This window comes from Rutilus rutilus, assembly GCF_951802725.1.
Source record: "Rutilus rutilus genome assembly, chromosome: 10".
Taxonomy (NCBI): Eukaryota; Metazoa; Chordata; class Actinopteri; order Cypriniformes; family Leuciscidae; genus Rutilus; species Rutilus rutilus.
The window spans coordinates 6,884,462-6,909,194 of record NC_140215.1 but is presented as its reverse complement, the minus strand read 5'-3'; the positions used below and the strand labels follow the sequence as shown (position 1 = coordinate 6,909,194).

General features: G+C 39.5%; 1 protein-coding gene across 1 annotated transcript; it reads right to left on the bottom strand.

Moving 5' to 3' along the window:
- Positions 1 to 404: 404 nt before the first annotated feature.
- On the bottom strand, positions 405 to 24,673 carry LOC311298924 (uncharacterized protein; the record flags this gene model as incomplete). Its single annotated transcript, XM_084422245.1, has 2 exons — positions 24,308 to 24,673; positions 405 to 541 (listed from the first exon to the last, which is right to left on the bottom strand). The coding sequence occupies exons 1-2, from the start codon at positions 24,480 to 24,482 to the stop codon at positions 405 to 407; spliced, it is 312 nt and encodes a 103-aa protein (XP_084278371.1). The 5' UTR covers positions 24,483 to 24,673.
- Positions 24,674 to 24,733: the final 60 nt, after the last annotated feature.

Sequence of the window (24,733 nt, the reverse complement as noted above, 5' to 3'; positions counted from 1 at the left end):
GGGTTGCTATGGCAACCTGAAATGTTTCACCATGGAGAAACTGCGGCGCTGTACACATCAAACGCCCACAATCCATAAAACCGCAATAACTCTCAAGATGTAATTACTGTTCTGGGTAATATGACTTGCTGTGGTCTGTATAGCATTCAAGATGTAGTGTGTCATTTCTGTGCAAATAACAGATATGCATGTATGAGTTCCATGTAACTGTTTAAGTTGAAAGAAAATGTAGCAAATAAGTTATGTGTGATTTGCCTTAAGTGAGTATTAACTTGTCCAAAGGCAACATATGGTGTCCATGCAAGAAACTTGAAGATGGGTTGGCATGGCAGTTTGAGCGTGAGGTAGTAAGGGAACACACAAGCCATGTACGTCTGGTGGCAGTTGGTCACTTCAGGGGACTCTTACCTAATTCTGGGATCTTTGGCCACAGGCACGTCCCTTCCAGCCAGTCCTCGGCTTTGGCCCCTCACTGAGCCCCACCTGTGCCTGAGGGCCCGAGAGCCAGGCTGCGTCGCAATCATGGAGTGCACAGAGTCGCCTGCAGGGAGACACAGTATGTTCTAGATTATTCTCATGAAGGGAGACTGACGTAAAACATTAATCATTTCCACAATCGTGAACCATTTTCATGTTCATGAACACACCTTATTACAGATGATATTAGTTCAAGGGGTGTTAAATGTACTTTTAGTACTTTTAGTAAGATACCAGTCTTTTAACAGTATTAGTTGCATTGACTTGTATTGATATTTAGAGTTTATTTTTCTAATCTAATCTAATCTAATATAATTTGTTTAACATTAGATTTTTTAACTGTGCTTTTATATTAATGGTCTTTGCTCTTTATTTTATCACTTTTATAAACCTGATAAAGGAATGTTTATTTAATTGATAAACACTTGAAAGCTGCATGCAATAAATACATTTTCTTAATATTTATATTAATATTTAACATTTAAAATCTATTTTGATCATATTTATGTTAAAGCGAACATAACATTATGTTAGTGTTGAATTTCAATAGTATTATCAAATACTGAAATTTTGGTGTTGTGATAATAACTCAGTTTAATTTTTCTTGAAAGTGCCTTCACCAAATTAGTTTTTAGCTCATCATAACTCACACAGCTTGTGTGAGAAGTTAAAATTAAAGGCAATAATTCAAACCGTGATCAGAAGGTATTTAAAAGCTCTCCAACAAGACTTCTGCTCATTTCCTCGTTGCCGGTGGAGAAATATGACGATTTGGTGTTCTATTAGAATTAGAATGTATAATTGTCATGCTGAAGTTTCTAATTATTACCCTCCATTGGCATTTAGATGTGGACTTCATTAATCTCCCAGAGAATTATTTCAGACACACTCTCAAGGTTCAGTGTGCCTGAAGCTCCAGATAGGAGAAATTAATTCTACTAAACTTTGTTTCACTGTGCAGTACCTTTCCTTTTCTCCATTTAGTAATTGTACAAAAACAGCTAAAGGACAAATTCACTAAACCATTGCAGCACTTTTGCCCGTGGTATTGTGCCAAACACACACACACACACGTTTGGCTTTCATGTTTAATGGGGAATTTCCATAGACATAATGATTTTTATATTGTAAAAACTGTATATTCTATTATACAGTGCGCGCACACACACACACACACACACACACACACACACACACACACACACAAATGAAGGGTTTGTTTTATGGGGACTTTCCATAGACATAATGATTTCTTTACTGTACAAACTGTATATTATTTCCCCTAACCCTAAAAATACCACTTAACAAAACCCTCACAGAAAACGTTCTGCATTTTTACATTTTCAAGAAAAGCTCTTTTCCTTAATGGGGAAAAAAAAATTATCAAAATTTCTGGTATTACTATCTTTGTGGTGACATTTTGTCCCCATAACATAGGGAAAACCTGACTACACACCCACACGCACTGTTTTTTAAATCACAAACCAGCCATAATCCAGTTTAACCAGATGCTAAATTAAAGGGGACCTATTATGCAAAATTCACTTTTACATGGTGTTTGAACATAAATGTGTGTCGGCAGTGTGTGTACACAACCATCCTTGTCCCTATAATGGTAAAAATCCACCCACTCCTTTTTTTAATCCCCATAAATCATAAGCAGTGTCTCAGAATAAGCTGTTTGCAGTTCCCTATCAGTCGCTCACGTTCAACGTTACGTTGACGTGACGACGTAATTGGGATCACTTCAGGGAGCCCTATCATCTTCGAGTGTCTACAGAATGAGCCAATGAACGTTGGCGTACGTAAATCGTGTCACGCGCCCCGCAGCGTGGGTATAAGCACGAAGGCGGGTGCACGCACCTTTGTTTCTCGCTGAGGAGCCGAGTGGTTTCACTTGACTTCATGAGTGCTGCAATAGACAACCTGCAAGTTTGGAAATCAAGAAGACCTCTGTTCCAGTGTTGGCGCGTGGCGTGGCCACGAGCATTACAGCTCAAAAACTGCTGTTTTCACAGCATCACATTTCTGTGTGTGACGGTTTTGGTGGGCGTTCCATTGAGTGTGTAACACCTCGTTACACCACGGCTATCCCTGGGTGCCTCAGCACTGAAAGAGTTTTTCTTTTTTCTTTCTTATTTTCTACTAAAACAGACATGACACTGCGTCCTTTTCAGGATGTCATTCCGCCTGTGCGTTTCTGGATGCGGTCGTTCCCTGGCGCCAGCAGACGGCCACAATAGCTGCCTCTCGAGTTTGGGCATTCAGCACGCTGAGGCTGCTTTTGTGAATAGTTCATGTTCTCATTGCGGGAACATGACTATGGCTGTGTTAAGATCAAGACTCGCTTACGTCAAGGGAGGTTCTAGTGTCAATTCTGGTCCCCAGAATAGAGCTACTTTGGCGTGTAGTAAGGTTGATCTGAAGATTACGGTGAGGGCTTCCCCGCCGAGCCAGTCTCCGTGGGCCCCTCGCGCCTCTCAAACACAGCAGCCGGTGGAGCCTGCAAAGGAGCGCTCGTTCCTTTGTCGTTTCCTTTGGGGCTCCAGCTGATGATCAGATGTCAGTCGCAGCATCGGAGGGGGAGCTTCAGTCCACTGGAGATGAAGATTTCGGCTGCGATCCAGAATGGCCATGCTTTCCCGGGCCTCCGAGAAGGTGGGGCTTGTGTGGAACCCTCCACCACGTCCCGAACCCTCCCGATTGGACGATTGGTTTCTCTGTGCCATTCTTCCTGGAGGTGCATGAGGAGCTTACTAGGATGTGGACTGCGACGTATAGTGTCAGAAGCCGTCCTAGTGGGTCCTCCCCTCCTCACCGGCCTTGATGGCGGAGCAGCTAAGGGGTATGAGGATATCCCGCCAGTGGAGCGTGCCATCGCGATGCAACTGTGTCCGGCGTCCAGTGTCTCTTGGCGGGGTAATCCTCACCTCCCGTCCAGGGCCTGTACGTTTTCGTCCGATCTAATGGCAAAGGCTTACAGAGCCTGTGGACAGGCTGCTTCTGCCCTCCATGCCATGGCGCTCCTGCAGGTCCACCAGGCCCAGGCGCTCATGGACATGCACGAGGGTGGTTCTGACCCAGAGCTCATCCGGGAGCTCTGTGCGGCAACCGACCGATGAAGAAAACTGCCGGTTCACCCGCCGCGCAAGCTCTTACCAGTCAAAGCAGGTCTCGGGTAGATGGCCAGCTCACTGCGTGTGCGACAGCCAGGCATCTGAAAAGCTATTTCTCTTTTTACAATGTAGATAATAAAACACAGCATTCTGTCGACAGTGATACAACACAGCTGTAACATATAGTAACTTGGGCTTGGAACTATACTCTAATTACCATTTTGAAAATTATAACGCATTACATTTCTCTGTTACAAAAAAATTAATCAAATTACAGTAACACGTTACTAATGTGTTACTGCCCAACACTGCTGCTCTTAAATAACTTTTGTAGCTTTAATAAGAATACATTTCTTACTTACTTGTTAAATGCTCTGGCGAGGAGATATACATGGCGGACTGTGTACAGCTCACTCAGGGCGGGGTCTATGCTAATAAGGCGGAGTTCATCAGCAGTCGAAGGCGGGGCCAAAGCAATGTGACATCACATTGCTAGAAACTGCAAACTGCTTATTCTGAGTCACTGCTTATGTTTTATGGGGATTAAAAAAAGGAGTGGGTGGATTTTTACCATTATAGGGTGATTGAGTACAAACACTGCCGACACATTTATGTTCAAACACCATGTAAAGGTGAGTTTTGCATAATAGGTCCCCTTTACAGTACAGCATACTGCAACAGTCTACTGCATCCTCCACAACTGTGCGCTTAGGACTGCAAGACTGGGAATTTGCATGCAAATTGTGTTTAGTATAGATTTTAAGGGTCTATTATCTTATTTGCATATTTCCTTTACTGAAACAGTTGCTAAAACTATGGAGACATTGCTTTCAAATAAATGTTGCTATCAGCAAGAACATTTTATTAGTGAATTCCCCTCTAATTACGCTTGAAGTGTTTATGGCAGTACACCAAAAAAAAAAAAAAAAAAAAAACGGGAAAGTGAAAGAGAGAAGACAGAGACAAGCGTGAGAATGTGGTAGCATGTGTGACTAAATATGGTGAGAGAGAGCAGTTGGGTGGACACGACAATTACGGCCTAATTTATGATTCAGTGTCAGTGAAATTGGGTTTTACAGGTTGCCATAGAGATACATTCTGAAAAATCCCTGCAAAGCTATTCATCCATAATATCAAATGTTATTGCCCACAATTTCTCTTCAGTGGAGGCTGATGCACACCACTGATCAGAAGAGCGGAAGATTTGCAAATGTAAACAATAACATGGGTCCATCCTAAATAGCCTACATGCACAAGTGTTGTCGATGTTTGGGCATTATTTAAGGTGTATATGTGGCAGCATACGAGCGGCAGGTGTGACCATGATCGCCTCGATTAAAATTTCACTTCTCGTTTGCAGAAACAACTGTGTCCAAGTGAGCTTTTGCAGCTGAGGTCAATGGCTTGACATCTCACAGGAAAACTGTACTGAAGCCTGCAGGTGATAAAAACATACTGCAAAACCTCATTTATAAAATGGATAGTTTCTCTAAACTGTCATTGATGTTCAAAGCCATTTTAAAAATACACATGTGGCCACATATTCTGTCAATAGAATGGCAACTTTAAACAGCCTAATGGTAGGCTAATTAAATGTATTACTTGGTGGGAAAATTGTAATTATTATTATTAAATGTAAATATTTATTAAAGACTTGTATTATGCAGTTTACTAAAAAGCAACAAGGGCCATTTGGCGTGTACCATCCGTTGAGTTTTTGCAGTGATTATATTTAAGTGCCAAACAAGTAACATCAAACGCATTCACCCTCCACGCAAACACATACCATATTTACATATCAGTTCAATCGTTTGTATGATAGAAAAACATGAGTTTCCAACGCAGCTTGTCACAAGTCCAGCTTTCTCAAAGCCAATGATGGCACAATGATTTCAGTCAATAAACATCCACAGGAAGTTCCACAGGTTTAAGCAGTTCGAAGACGACAAACTCAGTCAATAATTCATTGATAATTCCCACGCGCATTAAGCGGTCAAACTTAGCATAAAACAGTCCAATAGAGAAACTTGTCTCAAGACTTATTTAACATGTGCTCAATTAGAACATAAGGCTTAAATGAGTAGCAAAGAAAATAACTTTTCTCCTCAAAACCAAACCACAGATGAATACCCTGAGCTACAGCTCACATCCATGGTTTTTGTCACCTCTCCCAGAGAATGTCTAATAAGGCGACAGTACACTACCGGCTTCTGAAATGGTTGCAGTTCCACTTTGATTTCATATGAGGGCGCTCACAGGACGAGTGCAGAATGAATGGAGGTCTATGGGAGTATACCCATCAAAATCCACTTTTCTCAGGATATAATTTTTTGTCTAGTAATTTGAATATTGTATTCGAAAGGAGATGCAAAGAAATTACACATTGCTGGGTGTTAGATTTTTTAGAGTCACTTATTTGCTTTAAAAAGTCTTTTAAAGTGTCAATGACGTCATACACATCGTACGACCAGAGATACTGCTTTACGGCAATCCTTCAGTCACTTTGGTGCTTTCGCGCTCTGCACTTTCTTTTCTCTCGAGGCATCGACAACACAGGTGACACAGGTAAATACACGTGCTAGACGAGTTTTTGTTTTGTTTGTTTCTGGTCCCACTTCGGATGCCACGATGCCATCAAGCGGTATCTCTGGTCGTAATCAGTCCTTCACTGACCAATCAGCGTTCATTAGCAGAATGCTAGCGTGTTATGGGCAACAACAACTCAACCTGTGAGAAATCGAAAGGACATAAGTACTCGTTCATTCAACTTTCGACCTATAACCCATGTTGAACTTGCAAAACCTACTATCGAATCTGAGATTTCTCAACGGCAATCGGTGAAAGAGACAAATTTAGCCGTTTAGCCCCATAGACTCCCATTCATTTTGCACTCATGGCGATCGCCCCCAGTGGAACTCTGGTGGAACTACAACCAAAATTCGGTACAATAGGACTTAATAGGGAGTGGGCAGGCTCTCCGTAGACGGGCTCTGCCTCTCCCTTAACTTCACTTCTTCTCTGCTTATATCCGCATCCTCCCCCCTCAGAACTGGGGACATCGCCCCCTAGTGTAGCGGAAAAGCACTAGTAACAGTGAATTCAACCTAGAACTGTTACACTCCCACCCCTTTAGGAGAAGGCTGGACAGCCCATTAAAAGGGTTTCAAATTTTCAACATGATATGTGTCAATATTACCAGGATCGTCGAGCAATTTTACCTTATATTTTACCCTGTTAACCTGTGCCACGATTTCAGCAGGGCCTTGACATTTGGCCGCTAACTTTGCCATGAAAGCGTTCCCTGCACAAGACAATGGGTAAGTGAGTATCCAAACTAAGTCTCCTACTTGATACTGTACTGATCTCCTACGTAGATCAGAATATCAGGCTTGTCGTTCTTGCGCTTTACTCACATTCTCCTTTACTCTTTCTAGCATTGCTTTTTTGCCGATCTAAGTATATGCCGGCTGGTCAGGGTTTGGAGGTTTCCGCACCAGGCGTTCTAATGGCCCTTTCAATTTCTGGCCTAAGGCAATCTCAGCTGGAGTATGGCCAGTACTCTCCTGCCAGGCGGAATTGATGGCATATCGAAACTCGGCAATCCATCTGTCCCATTGTTTGTGACTATCATGGATGTAAGAGGCAATCATCGTTTTAAGGACCTTGTTGACACGCTCAATAAGATTGGTCTGGGGATGGTAGGCGGTGGTAAGTTTCTGTACCACTCCCCACTGTTTACAGGTCTCATTTAACAGTTGGGAAGTGAACTGCACTGACACCAGATACATGGGTGTCCCACACCTTGTGAAGATGTCTTTGATTAAGATGTTGGCTATAAAAGGGGTCTTTGCCGATCTCAACATTTCTACCCACTTGCTACAGTAGTCAACTACCTTCCTTACATATCCTCCAAACATCTTTACGAATCTCAGTCCAGTATGTTACTTCCAATAGCCTCCTCAATCTCTTCATACGTCCAAGATGACCACTTAATGGGTTGGCGTGTACGCAGTGGTTAAATTGGGCCGGGGCTCTCCGGGGCTCAGCCCCGGCACATAAGCCTGCTCGTTTGCAGTCAGTTGCCTATAGGAAATTATGTCACATAAAATTTTATAAAAGTGATGCTTTTGAAAACATATTTCTGATTATAAATGAAAGATTTTGAAATGGCATGTCTATTTTGTCTCGGCGGAGCTGAGATGAGAACAATCGGAACACGGCCGTGCCCGTACTCTTGTTCAGCTGCTTAATCTCGTTGTCAGTCGACCATGATCGCGCACCGCTCGCGCATGCCATGCGCATCTAGGTAGGCTCAGAACTCCGACATGGATAAATGTACGCAGCAATAATGAATGTTCCTGGGAGATCCGTAGTTGCGCGGGATGTGGAAGCGCGCAAAAGTTCCAGAACCTTCTACTGCCTTGAAAAAAAAAAAAAAAAAAAAACCCGAGCTGCTGGCCGCCGCTGCAGCAACAGATCAGTTTTGTCAAGTTCAGCACAACGTTGGTTGTACAAAAAGTGCCCTGGCCTTGAATAACAAGGTAAGGAAAAAATGTTTGGCACATTGTATGGGTCACTATATCATAACAAGGTAATACAATGTGTAATCAAGCGTTTTATATTTAATATGAGGGAAATAGGCTACACATGCCGTGGACGTGACACAAAAAATCTTTAACTTTTAGGTGGCAAAATATTTTTTTGTAATTCTGTGAATTACACTGCAAACCAAAGTACTACCCACCGGATGAAGAAGGGTTGGCTCTCCACAGAACATAACATATTCATTTTATTTTATTTTTCATGTTCGCATTTATGAGGAAAAAAAACATGTTACGGACGGGACCGCTCTGAATGTGGCACTAAAAGACTGTTTGAAACTTTCACTGAGACCTCAAACAGAAAGCACAAAGCCTTTCTTTAAAATTAATTTCGTTTTGTATTAATTGTATCTTAATTTTAATCAATGTTTCATTTCAAAAATAAGAAGTAAATATAGTATATAGACAATAGATAGGCTAATCACGACACGGACGCGCCGGCGAGTGAACTGGACTCTCGTCTCATAAATGAACCGAAACTCAGCGTATAAGGGAGCCTACTTGCCTGACAGACCTGATAAATATATCTATAGAAAGCTTGGAAGGTCTTCTTTTCAAAACGAAAGAAAACAGACCGCTGCTTGTGTAGCCTAATCCGTATGAAATGTGCATTTCTCTCTGGCGAGTTTACTACTGCGAAGATTGCATCGTCAACTTCATCTATGCAGGGCACTGACACAGAAAACACTTGTTTATTAATAAACAATTAAAATGTCTCCTTGCTATATTTTACATATTCATAATCATTACTTTTGATGGTTCTTTGTGACAGCTTTTAGGTGCTTTATTGGCAGCGCCACCCTTACATGAACGCGTCACCACCGCATCAGCACCGAAAACAGGACATTTTTTTCAATCCCTGTTTTGGCAGGGGGAAAACTGATCAGAAAATGTAACGAAACGTTGTAGAAATGTAGTGGAGTAGAAAGTATAATAATTGCTGCAAAATGTAACGAAGTAAAAGTCAAACGTATGCACTATTGATTCTACTTAAGTAAAGCCTACAGAAACGAAGTATTTGTACTTCGTTACATTCCACCACTGCTGATTAACAGTAATGTAAATGCTAAATGTCCTAATACCTGTTGATACTACAACAATGCAAATATGCTCTTAACCTTGCAGTTTTTCACATATCATGTAAGACTCAATTTCTCCATTTCTTTGCACAAAACTCTCCAGAAAATGCCATTTAATAGTTTATTTTAAAAAAAAAAATTACGGGGGGGCATACCCCCGGACCCCCCTAGGGAGAGCGCCCCCACATAATAAATCCCAATTTAACCCCTGCGTGTACGTATTGCAAACACTGTTCACGAAACTTGGTTGGAATGACAACCCGCAAATTCTGGCCTCCGTTCTTGTCCATAGTACTTCTGAAAAGGTAGGCATTTAGGTTAACATAATTTACTTGGCTAGGAGTTTTCGCATCACCATCCTTTACCTCACCCCACAGTGGCTGGAGAGTAGCATCTTCCTTTTGTTCACGGCCAGTATCTTCCCAGCTCACCAGTAAGTCATAGGGTACACTGTTTGCATGAGATAGAGCTATAGTGCCTTGACTTTCTTCCTCCACTCCCCTTGATAACGTATCTGGAACTTTCGATACTTTACAATAAACTCAAAGCTCTGCAGTCTGATCGGCCATCTTGACGGGAAGGTTGGGGGTAATTAAAAACCCAGGTCAGCACAGAATGGTCACTACCTCAAAACGACGCCCCTCTAGGTACTCACGCCATTTCTACACTGCCCACACGACTGCCATGCACTCTTTCTCTGCTGCAGAATAATGCTTTTCAGCCCCTTGCAAAAGCCTCGAAGCGTATGCAACTACATTCTACCCTTGCTTAGTCTCTTGAGTAAGCACAGCTCCAAGTCCTATATTATTAGCATCAGTCTGCACTTGAAAGTCTCGACTAAAGTCAGGAGGTTGCAGTATTGGAGCAGTCTGAAGAGCTTCTTTAAGGGTTTCAAAGGCGTGCTGACATTTGGCCATCCATTCCCACCTAGAACCTTTTTTCGTCAGAGCGTGAAGAGGTGCAGCTTGCTCAGAAAAATGTGAAATAAAGCGATGATACCATCCTGTTAGTCCTAGAAAGCGCTGGAATTCTTTCACTGACTTAGGAACAGGGACGTTTTTTATGGCTTCAACCTTCGTAGGTTCTGTCCTCACTCCTCCTTCTGATACAACATGCCCAAGGAAAGTCAAGGATTTTTGCAGAAGATTACACTTCTTCAAATTCAGTTTCAGACCTGCAGTCTCCAGCTCAGCAAGCAATCGACAAAGATGCCCAAAATGTTCCTGAACACTGGAGGAATAGAACACAATGGGCCCTATTTTAACGATCTGAAACGCAAGTGTCAAAGCGCAAAGCGCAAGTAACTTAGTGGGCGGGTCTTGGCGCTGTTGCTATTTTCCCGGCGGGATAAATGACTCTTGCGCCTGGCGCAAATCTAAAAGGGGTTGTTCTGAATTCATAGGTGTGGTTTGGGCGTAACGTGAAATAAACCAATCAGAGCGACATCTCACATTCCCTTTAAGAGCAGGCGCGCTTGTTCTAAAGCGGATTCCTATTATAACGGCGGATTTGCCAGGCGCACGCGAGGAGCGGTTCACAGCCGAGGAGACCGACGTTCCCGTCAGGGACGTTGGGGATGGAGAAACACACCCAAATTAACTTCGGTTAAACAGGCGTATGATAATTTGGGTAAATGTGTAAGCTAGATGTATGCTTTTATAATAAACTGTCTATCTATCTATCTATCTATCTATCTATCTATCTATTTATCTTTCGTAATAATGTATGATTTGCAAAAATTATAACTGCTGCGTCTGTGTGTAGATGAGAGAATCAAAGTGTATGTGCGTTGTGCACACGCTACATTGATTAAGGCCAAGCATGCGCCCTTAAAATAGCATAACATGCGCAACGCGGTTAGTGGCGCAGTTGTTTTCTAAACCTGTAAAATAGCATGAGGGAACGTTTGCGCCGGAACACGACTCCTCTTTGCGCTGAACCGCCCCGGGGAGCGCAAGTGTATTTCTTAGTTAACCGACGTGCTTCTGTGGAGGGAAAAGTCCGCTTTGCGCTGGTGCAAAATAGGAATGATACATGCGTCCGTGTACAAAGTCAATTGCGCTGGGTGCAAGATAGGGCCCAATATTGTTGATATAGACAAAGCAAAACTTGCCAATGAAGTCTCGCAGAATAGAATTCATCAGTCGTTGAAAAGTGGCTGCGGCATTTTTCAAACCGAAAGGTAGACGTAAAAATTCATATTGGGCCTTTTTGGTCACAAAAGCAGTTTTAGCAATGCTGGCCTCATCCATACCTACTTGCCAATAGCCACTTCTTAAATCCAACGTACTGAAAACGGTAGCCCCATACAGAGAAGTGAGAATATCATGTACTTGTGGCATAGGAAAGCCATCAAGGGGCGTCTTTGTAGAACCTAGAACTGTTACAACATGATAATGACAACATAGCAAGTTTTGTACGTCTGGATCACATTCATGCTATATACATTCATACTCTATAGAAGTGGTTGCTAAGTAATTACTTATTCAAAATAAGTACCTACTCATGAGAGTATGTTATTTCAGACACAGCCAGTGCTTTTATGAGTGAGTCATTGAATCATTCACTCAAATGATTTGTTCAAACACTGATTCATTCAGTAGTGGAACAACCTATTGTGTGTTGTTTGAAGAGACAAACTATTTTCAAACTATTTACGTTAAAGCTAACTGGCAAGAATGTAAAGAAATGTAATGTCAATATTAACTTATAATATTGCTTAACTAAACTTGCTTAGTTTACTTTACATCTCTTAACATCCTAGTGCTGCACCAGGCATATTTCTGTCTGTACAAATTAACCATGTGCTGCTAATTTTTTTTTAAAGATAATTATTATTAAATTATATTGTAATAAAGCAAGGTGTGTGAGTGTGAGGTGTGAATTTGATATTATTACTATTTCATTATGCTTTCTAAAGACTGGCCAATTTCAACATTTTAAATAAAATGTTTTTCATGTTTATATGTACATTTTAAACACTTATTTTAGCTTTAATTCAATGACTATTAAAGCCAAACACTTTTTTAAAAATGTAAAACAACATGCTGTCTTTATAATATCATGTTATATATATTTTACACAGTAGAATGACATATATAGCTAGGAAGGTTATCCTTCACATGGGGATAATCATATCTGAAGTTCCTTGGCATCAAAAATTCTGAAAACACCCATAAATGAAAATTCACTAGAAATCCTGCCCTTCATCGTAATTCTCAAATCTCATTTGTGTACACTTAATTTTACCCAGCAAATTGGGTTGTTTCAATCATATTTTATAGTATAGTATATTTTATATCATTTTTTAATACATATTGCCAACATTTAAGCTAGTTTAACAAATATTAGAAATAAAAATTCAACATTTGGAAGTAATTGAAGTGTAATCGACCAGTCTCTGTTGTCCCGTTTCCACCGTAACTTGTGCATGTTCAGCGGGGGAACTTCTAACTTCAGACCGCCACCCTGTGTTTCACTCGTAGCCAAAATATGAGTCAACAGGCTCCATAACCTGTCCATAAACAATCAGTGTACAGTTCTGAGAACATATTTTAACATAATACGTATTTAGATTCTGTATCTTTCTTAATAAAATCATAAAATTACGCAAACCTGTATTTTACCGAAGATATGCACAATTTTGACGGAGCTGCATTGCTCTATCCTGAAGAGGTCGCAAAAAGCCCGCGATAAATAACTCAATCTCTGGGTTGTTATGTCTGACCCAAGATCTGGGTAACACAAGAAAACTACCCAAACAATGGGTTGTTACGTCTGACCCAGGAGCTGGGTAACACAAAAACTACCCAAATACTGAAAAAATAACCCCAAAAAATTACCTAAATAAAGGCTCAACAGCCCTATGTGCTCTTAAGCAGAGAAATCTATAAGGGGCTTGTGCTTAAAAAGACACTGTATAAAAGTAAATGACGTACACATTCCAGAAAGAGTGGCTCCTTATCATTCTCTGAAAGAGAACATTCAATAATTCATTGATGGAATGAAAGGAATTCAGAAATGTTCATGCACTTTTTCATGAAACGTCAGCCATCAGTCGGACTGCGAGCTCATTTCCTGCAGTTCTCAGCCTGGGTGATTTGAGGTGTGTGAGTCTCTCTGCTACGGCCAGATGGTTACACTTCAGTGGATTAGATAGAAACATCACGCCTGTTACTCACAGTATGAGTCCATTCAGTACACATGCTATAGAGAAATTTCTTAACTAAAATTTCTGGGTGAATTTGTGGATTGATGTATGTTTTTCAACATTGATAATAATAAGAACCATTAATAACTGAGAACCAATCATAATTGACCAGTAAATCAGCATATTAGAATGATTTCTGAATGATCATGTGCCTCACATTAATAAATTACATTTTTAAATAGAAAATAGAAAGTATATTAAAAAAAATTAAAGGATTGCCTGTGAAGTTTATCTTTTTGCTACCCACTAATAGAGTAACGTTAGGTAGAATGTATAAACCTGAAAATAATAATTTTCAATTCAGTTCTACATGTGTTTGTATAGTACAGAGCACCGCACATGACATGCAGGGGAAACAATTTTTATATCACGGTTACGAATTAACAATTTGTTCCCTCAACTTAAAAATACATCAGCCCATTTTACTAATTTGTTCCCTCGTTTTAAGTAAATTGTGTGCTCGATATAATAATAAATTCCCTCGGTTTACTACATCGTGGCCACGTTGTAATAATAATCGTTCCGTTGTTTAAGTTAGATCAACACGAGGGAACTAATTAGTTTAACATGGCCACGATTTACTAAAACGAGGGAACACATTTTTATTTCAATAAAAAAACATGATTCTTAAATCATGCAACATTTCAATGTGGTGGTCGCCTTTTCTTCCGAAAATATGTACAGATCTAGTTATCTTTATTAAAAAAATAACTAAATACATCTTTCCTCTATTTCCTCAGGGTCAAAGTTCTTCCAAAGACATTGATTACACTATTCTCTGTAGATGTCATGTCCAATGCCCTGTCAGTAATACAAAGGTCATTCTTATAAGTTCTTATATAACAGACAGATCTCCAAGCTAAAGATTGTCAATGCTTTCTGTAGGCCTTTGTGCGTTTGAGACTGTGTGTGTGTGTGTGTGTGTGTGTGTGTGTGTGTGTGTGTGTGTGTGTGTGTGTAGCTGCTGTGGCATGTGTTAATGGCCATCATTAGCACCACATAGTGAAGCTACAGGGAACAGGACAGTTACAACAGAACTGTAATCTGTAAACACAGAAAGACATGACACAGACTCAGACCAAAAATGCTTTCAAACACTGAAGACCTCAAAGGACCCTTGATTGATGAAGACCAGGTTCTCTTTGTTAATAGAACAGGACTGGAATATAATTGTCTAAATATACTACACCTTGTCAAATGTCTGATTAATAGCATCCGCTCTCAAATTGAAGCTAAACTACATTTCTGCTGAAAGTATCTATCAGAGAAGTTATAGGTCTTGAATAAAATATGACACATTAGGGATGTAATACCTCACTTCTGCCAGTGCAAAAATAGAGCTCTAATTGGAAAGCTCATCTATTGTCATTATAATCATGGGCCTCATTGCTCACTGACACAGACTCAAAGTCATGTGACAAACTCTGGCACTAGACATCTATGCATCCGCCTGGCCTGACGGACAACGCTCAGCCAGCTTAGTTTGTGTGGTTGCTGGAGTGTTTCAAGGAGGTTGCTAAGGTGTTGCTATGCTGTTGCATAGAGTAGGTATGCTTGAATGGTTTCTAAGTTGCTAAAATGTTCAGGGTTATTATTAGGACATGGATGGATGGATGGATAGATGTTGATTTGTTAGTTGCTCTTACTAAAAATAAATAAATAATAAATAAATAAAACATGCAAACTGATTGTCTTAAACAAACACACAAAAAAACATATTTACTTGGATCAATTAATGTAGAAACTCTATACTCCTTTAACTATTTCTGTTTTCTGTCATTTTCTCATTACCACTTATTTTATTCTAATGATACAAACTTTCACTTCATGGCCAAATAAACATCATTACAATCATTGGATATTCATGTTGCTTAATTTTATATTGACAGCAAAGTTATTCTGAGTATTTTGAATATATACTATAGTATATTGTAAATATTCAATATATAGACTAGTCCTAATTGGCACATTCATATAAGCCACTCTGGCAAGAAAGCTTAACAGAAATATTAAACAGAAACCTATTTATCATGAAAGAGAAATATGACAACAGTTTCAAATTGTTTTAGAAGAAAAAAAATGCACGAGCCTGGACCAAGTGTGTCTGGATTACATAAAAATTAAGCATTGCATAACCATTACATAACTATTTTTAAATGCTGGCACGAGTTATTGCGACAAAAGGCATGAATCATGCTTACACACCTGTGATTAAACAGTGAAAGCAGCATGCAAGTGCTGCACTCAAAAGAAAACGCTGTTTTTTAACTTCGAATATCTGAGATTGACACCTGGCATTTGGAGGCAGATATTAATCAACTCACAGAGTGTTTCATTATACCTCAGCGGTTCATCGAGGAAATAAATCCGGATTTACACACGCTACAATGAGCCCAATTTCCTCTTCCTGAAAGGATTAATCATCCTCATATGGATGGATAGGCAGCCTTTATGCTGTTGATTGGGCTTCACCTTGTGCTATCATTCCTGTCTGTCTATCTTTCTATTGTTGGACTGATGGACCTTTGCCTTAATCCATTTCTATGTTTAAAAAAAAATCTTTGCTCTTAAATCACACATCCTTCAAGGAAAACGATACAACAAAAGTCTGGAAAAGGGAGGAAAAACAATAAGATCAATTTAATGAATGCATTATCATGGATCATCTCAAGGTGAGTATATGTTCCTCTCTTGATTTGATAAGCTCAAATGTCAAATGCTATATCTAGCACGATTCGTGAGTAACACTCCCATCTTTAGAGCAATGACAGACTATACACTGAGGAAAGGGGGATGGATCTGACCTGGCCCAAAGCCTAGAGCTGCTCTCATGGTGGCCAGTAAGTTGTTTGACAGATAAATATAGGGTTAGCTCAGCCATTTAATCATTTCTGTATTTCTTTCCATTTCCAAAACACTTAAGAGTTCACAACAAATGTAACAATGACGATAAAGATATAATTCTAAATATCATTCTAAATAAAAAAGAAAAGCTGTCCACACCACACCACACCACACCACACCACAACTATAACGATAACAACACAGTCGAATGATATTGTCAAAATCACTTTCAGGATGTTTTTTTCCAGCTGATGATTGACAAAAACATTGACAGCCAATCAGAATCCATCACGCTTTAAAAAGGTGGAGAATTTAAACCAGCAGACAACAAAAATAATAATGCACAGAATAATAGTGTGCTCTGTGGATGCTAGTAGTTATCATTATAGTTACCTTTCTTGGTGAAAAATGTTGCCTTTGCAACTAGCTGAAATAAAATAAACTTTAACTTATATAAAAAATATAAAAACTTAAAGTTTATTTTATTTCAAGTAACAAAAGATTTTTGGGGCTTAAGTTTTAGTTAAAGGGTTAGTTCACCCAAAAAAAGAAAATTCTGTCATAAATTACTCACCCTCACGTCGTTCCAAACCCGTATGACTTCCGTTCATCTTCAGAACACAAATGAGAGCTTTCTGTCCCTCCATTGACAGCTAAGCAACTACCACTTTGATGCTTAAAAAAGTTCATAAAGAGATCATAAAACTAATCCATATGAATTAGCGGTTTAGTCAAAATTTTCTGAAGAGACTCGGTCGCTTTTTATGATGAACAGATTTAATTTAGGCTTTTACCCACATTCAAACATTCATCAACACACACATCAGTTGTGGTAAACAGAAGCTCAAGCATGTTCGCTTGACGTGCGAGAACCAATGAGGTTCATTCTCGTGTTACGCAGCACGTTTGAGCTTCTGTAAGAACCAATGAGGTTCATTCTCTTGTTACGCAGCACGTTTGAGCTTCTGTAAGAACCAATGAGGTTCATTCTATTGTTACACAGCACGTTTGAGCTTCTGTAAGAACCAATGAGGTTCATTCTCTTGTTACGCAGCACGTTTGAGCTTCTGTAAGGACCAATGAGGTTCATTCTATTGTTACACAGCACGTTTGAGCTTCTGTAAGAACCAATGAGGTTCATTCTATTGTTACACAGCACGTTTGAGCTTCTGTAAGAACCAATGAGGTTCATTCTCGTGTTACGCAGCACGTTTGAGCTTCTGTAAGAACCAATGAGGTTCATTCTCGTGTTACGCAGCACGTTTGAGCTTCTGTAAGAACCAATGAGGTTCATTCTCGTGTTAAGCAGCACGTTTGAGCTTCAGCAAGAACCAATGAGGTTCATCATTCTCGCGAGGGTGAGTAATTAATGACAGTATTTTCATTTTTGTGTGAACTAACCCTTTGACTATATAAACCCTGCAAAAAAATATGCATTCTGTGTGAATTGTGCTCACTGAATTGGACGCGCTGCAGGCCCTATTTTAGCACACCTAACTGACTAAAAGATGTAGCATATGTCTCTGTGACAGCGCTAGACTCTGTAAACGGCAAATAATAACCACTTAACCTTTTAAGACAATCAGAAATGCTCTCTTGCTCACTGACTTTTACATGTTCTGATTTGCTGACATGGCATCATGTCTCTGGAGGGCAGGGTTTTGTTAATAGGGCATGTAATTGAAGCAATTTGAGTGGTATAATAAATGGGTAAATTAGTGCTGGAAGTTAGCAAAACGGCTGAAAACGTCCACTACAGTGGCAACAAATTTGACTGTTTTCAGATGCCATCTCTGTTCTATTGTATAGTCAAACATGTAGTCCCACCCTAATCTTGCATTGTTGGTTGAGCCAACCAATGCTGTCATGTCCGTCCAAGTTGGGTAAACACATACTATATGCAAAGAAAATTGCAGGGTTTTCTAGATCCTCCTTCTTCTGTTATTCATTATCTGTTTTTCAAACAATCATTTCCAACACTTTGAGTTTGTCGGCAGACTCGGCACTGCATCATCGTTACCCTAGATTTACATTTATGTGGGAACATTCTTCAAACAAAGCATCACTCTTCACATAAGCCTTACTGATAATACTGATAATACTTTTCAGATGCATCGCATTTTTCAAAACACAAAACTGATGGCCTTTTATTTCTTGCACTCTCTCAGGAATTGTATGGGTAAAGGGAGCCCTCTAGTGACAACAATCTCATCTTGTAATGTAAATATGCCATCGTGAGATTTTTATTTAAATGTAGTTCAAGTGCTAGGCCTATTGTTTTTAAACTATGGGAGTAACTGTAATTATGTGCAATGTGCAAACAGAAAACAGAGGCAACAAGTAATTGCTAAAGATTCATTATTTAAATGGAATTTTATTTCAAAATTACCAAGGGAGTATGCCACCTTTTTTCTAGTGACTGAAAAACTTATATTATATCATAGTGTATTATTATAATATATTATATTAAATATATTATATTATATTATATTGTATGTTTTATCTGTGCCTATATTTCTGGAAGCAGGTCACATCCTTTCAGGGGGTCATTCCAGGATCTGAGCATCTGAATGCACTCAATGCCAGGCAGGCAAAAAGCTGGTTAAGATGTAGAGACCTTGTGATTTCTTAGGACACATATTTCAGTGATATCTGTCAGGTTGTTTGGATAGTTTATGTGTGCTATTCCAAATAATTTACTCACAACCCCTTTAAAGTGTACCATTTTGCTATTTTAAAGGTTCCTAATTTAGTTTTTGGAGGTCTCCTACAGTAGGTTTATATGCATGCATCTTAGGACAAAAAACACTTGAATTATTTTCTCATACTATATATATATTGCACCTCTTGTCTTAAACTGTTCGATAAAGGATCCGCACCCTCTAAACCCCTCTTCTGTGAGCCTACTCTGCTCTGATTGGTCAGACGGCCCAGACGGTCTGTTGTGACTGGCCTACTGCATACAGTGCGTGTCAGAAATTAAATGCCCATTACTATATTTGAATTTCAGCTCTGGAGGCTTCCTCTGCACTTGTATACACGGTAATTTGAACAGTAATGATTGCATCGGTTTTACCACATCAATTCAAGCACAAGACCTCCTCCTTTGGAAGAGCATGAAAGTGGATTTGCTTTCGCAGTGCAGAAAACAGCATCTTCTCGACATGTCGACAACACAAACCAAACACTTCCAGGCCTCTACTACAACTGCACTGTTTGAGGGTGAGTCAGAATAGACATTGAACGCGTGTAGCCAATGAAGACCATAGGCAACCATTATGCAAATTTGCTACAAACCTACGTAGGTTCAAGCAGGATGTAAAGCTAGAGAAGTCTCACAATAAACAAATCTAGCATCCTTTTATGTATCACTGTAAGGCTAAACAACATGGTGGCGATTCTGGCGAATCACAATTACACTGTCTGTTTTGCAAGGACACTTTTTATCATAACAAGTGACGCCGTGTCTACACCGGATACGACTTATACACGGTGTGAGGCGGTAGATGATTCTCAGTAATATATCTGTCACTTTCCACAGCTCAGTTTGTTTCTTAAAGTGGCCCTTTCACAAAGTCTTGATTTTGTTTTTGGGGTGTACTAGAATATGTTTTCATGCTTTATTTTTCAAAAAACACATTTTATACATTATTACAGCACCTCTCTCCCTAGTCTGGCTCAAACACACCGATATCGATGAAGATACGAATCCTTCCGAAATATGAAATGTGCTGTGATTGGTTTGCTGGCCCATTGAGTTGTGATTGGCAGAGCTTAGCGCATGTTTGGGAAATGTCCCGCCCCTTCGTAACTGCAAGCTCTTCTCTAGTGTAAATATTGAGGATTGTATCAATTTCAAACCAATTCAAACCTGTGGAGAACGGATTTCATCACAGACTTTTCAAGCACGTTTCAGAGTGGTATTTTTTTTGTAATTATCTTATACATTAAAGATACAATGTTATCCACCATTTAATCGTGATATTTGTTGAAAAACTAAGGTAATACAAACAGTAATGGATCACAAAACCATGGTTAAGTTTTCCTAAGGAGCAGTGAGCAGTCTTAAAAAAGCAAGAGCTAACAAAACAAGCTGTTCTCAATAAAATGTGCAGTGCACAGAGTGCAAATTTGAGGTTATAATGTTCAGGAACAGTTAGACAGTTTTTAACCACTCTAAGTTTGTCAGTAGGAAGGTCAAACAAATGAGTTTTTGGAAATGTTGTGGAAAAAGACAGTGTCTCTTTTAACATAGCGACAACACTTTTTATCATTCAAATGAGTACCATTGTGACTGAATAAGATCGCGTTGTAGTCCAAACAAGCCATTCATTGTAGTTCTTGAAAAGGGGATTATGTTGAATAAAATATCTCCCTTTGGGGTGGACTTTGAGCTTTGTAACCTTGCAGACCTTTTTTATGCTCAAACAGCAACATTACACACTAACTAAAGCTGAAAAAGTGGGAAAGCGTAATAGGGCCCCTTTAATATAATGTGCATGTTTATCAGATATGAACATGTAAATTCATATAATGAAACTGCCCTGGCCATGCTCAAGGTCATCTAATTATCAGCAACAATGAACAGGAAATAGTCTTTGCACTTCCACTAAATCAACACTCCTATTCTCCCAGGTTGACAGTGCAGGCACGTCACAGGAAGGTTCTTCGGCTGGTCCAGCGACAGAGTATTAAATCTAGAACTGATATGCAACAGCAAGCCTGAGTCTCAAATGGACGGAAGGCATTTGGAAACCTTCTTCATTACATAGGAACACTCGTCTTCAGACACATTTGACAAGGCAAGGGCGAGTCATTACTACGGGAACTCAAAGACTTAATTATGGGCTTTAAAATATAGATCACTACACCAATTAACACAACCACTGGCGTAACTTAACCTCAGTTCTTCTTACGCAGTTGCGGAGGGAAAACTTGTTTTGGCTGGTGGCGCCATATGACCTGAGATAATTCTCTGCAGATCATAAATTAAAGATATAGTTAAGGGGCTATATGTAATAATTTTCATGTATTAATCGCTTTTTTGTTGCCAATGTGTGAACAGCTTGTAAAGAAACATGAAAAACAAGACCTTCTCCAACTTCCTAGGTTGTCTATGAAAGCCTGTAGACTGATTTTTAAGTGAAGGACTCGTTCTGCCAGAAAAAAATCAAAAGGATGTGATGTTTACGTGCCCTCCCGAGAGCCTCTCTTCCGTTCAAAGACACATGAAATGAATGCTTATACAATGTTTAGGATAATGGCGAAAGAGTTATTATGTTGTATAAAGTCTACTGTATGTGTCATGCACAGAAAAGGGATTAATTCAAACTATAGTCTTACATAGCCAGATCTACATAGTCCGTAGTCTCAAATATACTCCGGTGAAGAGTTGGTGATGATTTCTTAACTGCTGCTTTCTCACCGCTGTCTTTTTTGTTGTGTGTTTATTTTGTTATTTACATATTTACATATTCTTCTATACATCACTTTCAGCATCCCTTTCTATAAACTTATTTTTACTTCTAAGCAAAGAATGAGAAATACATTTGCCGAGTATATCGATGCATTAAATCACGTTCAGTCTCTTGTACGTTATGTGTGCACGAGTGCGAGAAGGTCACCTGCAGTTCACCTAATGGCCACTGGTGTCGCTAATAACAAGGGTTTCTGAATTCTACATATAGCCCCTAAAATGTGCAATACTGAATTTGAAAATACTTTTTGTGAGCTCCACTTTTATGGATAACAGTAGATTTGTGTGCAAGTTACTAGGGGTCAAAAAAACACCGGGAACAAAGAACGCTGCCAGCACTTATGCTAATCTAACCACCAACAGCTCTTCAGTGTGATTGTGAAATAAAGAGGCTGAATTCATTCCTCTTAATTGCTCTTCATTTGGCCATAAGACAAAATCTTTAATTGCTTTCCTCACAGCCATCCAGCACGGTTGGCAACCAAAACAACGGCGAGCAAATTAGCCCCCAATCGCAGCATCCCAATCGACGCGGCAGAGAGGCCTCGTAATGAATTCCACCGCCTTTGTTCTGCCCACTCAACCCCTTTACGTCCAAGAGGCTTGAAATAAAATAGTAAGATTCAAATCATTATAATGCATTCTCTAAAGAAACAAGACCTCCAATGACACTCTATTTAATACTGTACAGGGGTTGCCATGACAAAGACAGCAGTGAAATACTGGCCATGTCATGTCATTCTTGGAAGTGCATTAATATTCATATTGCTCACCTAGTGTTTTGCGTGAGTGGCCCATGTGGCCACATCACATGTATATATGAAACCTGTTCAACATGAAGTTTGAGTACATGTACTGTATGTTACACATTACAAATAAAATTAACTTGTTGAACAAGACCAATAAATTGGTCAAAAATGTATCTCTGCTGGTACACTAGTCTATAAAATCTTATATCAACCATTTTTACATTTTCTAATAAATTGACCAACTGTACCTTTTAACATTAGTTAAAAAAACTAATATTGGTTCCCAAGCCAACAGTTCATTGTGAGGATGCATGCAAAAACTATGACAAATTCTGCCATACATTTCCACCAAAACAATTGTATCTGTATGTTTTCCACTTTGACTATTTTGGTAATATTGTCTATAAATGTGCTTGGAACAGATAACACTGTAAATATTGAATTCGGCTTTTGCTGAAGAAATCCCTGGTGATAGATGAGGTCTAAAGGAAAGACTTCATATCTGGCAAAATATTACGCATGATGCTTATTCAATGAATTTTAGAGGGGTCAACTATTAAAAGGAATTCCTGTAAGTAATTTTCCAGTCAGTTAGCTAACCCAATATGAGGTTTTAAAGTCGACGTGAAACAGAAGTTGTGATAGTGTTTTCTTCCCTATTGTGACTTATATCTGAGTGAAACAACGGCTGCAACCGCAATCGCATACTTCCCTACTATATAGTAGGCGAAAAACATTTTGTGACAAAAGAAGTATGTCAACTCAGTACTCATAAAAAAGAAGGCAAAAAGTACCCAGATGACCTACTTCTTCAGGCGAGATTCTGAAGTGTGCATAAAATGGACACTTCACAATCCCAAGGGAGAGGATTTGTGAATGACAGTAACCTAACTGACACTGGTTGGTCACATGTCTGACAACATGGCGAATGTAGTATGTCTGGATTGCATTTATACTACACACACTCGTACTATATAGAACGTACTTTTTTAGCGGTCGTGTGAGTAAGTAAGTAGGCCTACTTATTCAAAATAAGTACCTACTCAAGAGAGTATGCGATTTTGGATGCTGCCAGCTTCTTGAACAGGAAAGAAAAAAGAAAAAAACAGGGTGGGACTTGATTTTGTCCATTGAGAATCGATTGGATTGTTGGACGGTTGTGGTTTGCTATTGGTTGATCTCATGTGAGTGACAGGTTGTCCCGCCCTAGAGCCAGTAAACACATCATCAGAGTAGAGTTGGTAAAGTTATTATGAGAAAAGATTATGAGGGTCATGAATAAATAATTTATAATAAATAGGCTACTGCAATATTCCATAAAAAAATATATAGAAATTGTCAAATTTGACTTCATGGTGACTTAATGTTTCTTAATGAGTAAACTAACACTAATGATTTCTGTTATATTTTTGTGTTGTGTACATCTATAATAACAATATGAATAATTACTATGATATTTTGTCGATGTTTTGTTGCAACTAACGTTGCCATATTTTAGACCTCCCTTGAGGGAATTCAAACCTTAATTCGCACCTCATAAGTGACAAATCCCCTGTAATTAATTGTGAATTAATTATTGTCTGATATAAAAACATAGCTTTGATATAACTGTCACTAAAAATTAAGCTGTAACCAAATGCCTGACATCATTTTACCCGCCTTGAAAGTTAACAAACAAACCCGTCATTGGACCATGTCGAACTTTTCCTCAGCACGGACAGAGTTGAAAACAGCAATGAAACTCTCATCACTTGCCTCCCTCAGTGATGACAGACTCCCTCTGAACTTCCCGGCTGACCTTCTGAACTGAATTTTTAATGACCCGAGTCTGGCTCTTGCTCGGGTCCCGGTTCGCTCTGCCGTCATCGGACTCTTTGGGCTTCACGGTCACAATGTTTCTCCTGGAGAGCTTGGATGAGAAAGTGCCCATGTGGAAAAGCAAATCCCCGAGTTTATCAACAACATAGGAGATAGAGCTGAAGTGACGACAACTGCACAAAGAGTTTCCCTATGTTTTCGAGATAAGTCATCTCAGTTCACTCGTAATATTCTCATGTAGGCAGCATGCACGCCCTCTCCCTGCCAATATGTATTTCTATCAACTAACACAGAGGGCGCTACAACCCCGCCTGTTCTGAGTGGAGACCTTTTATAAACAATACCGTTTCAAACAATATATTG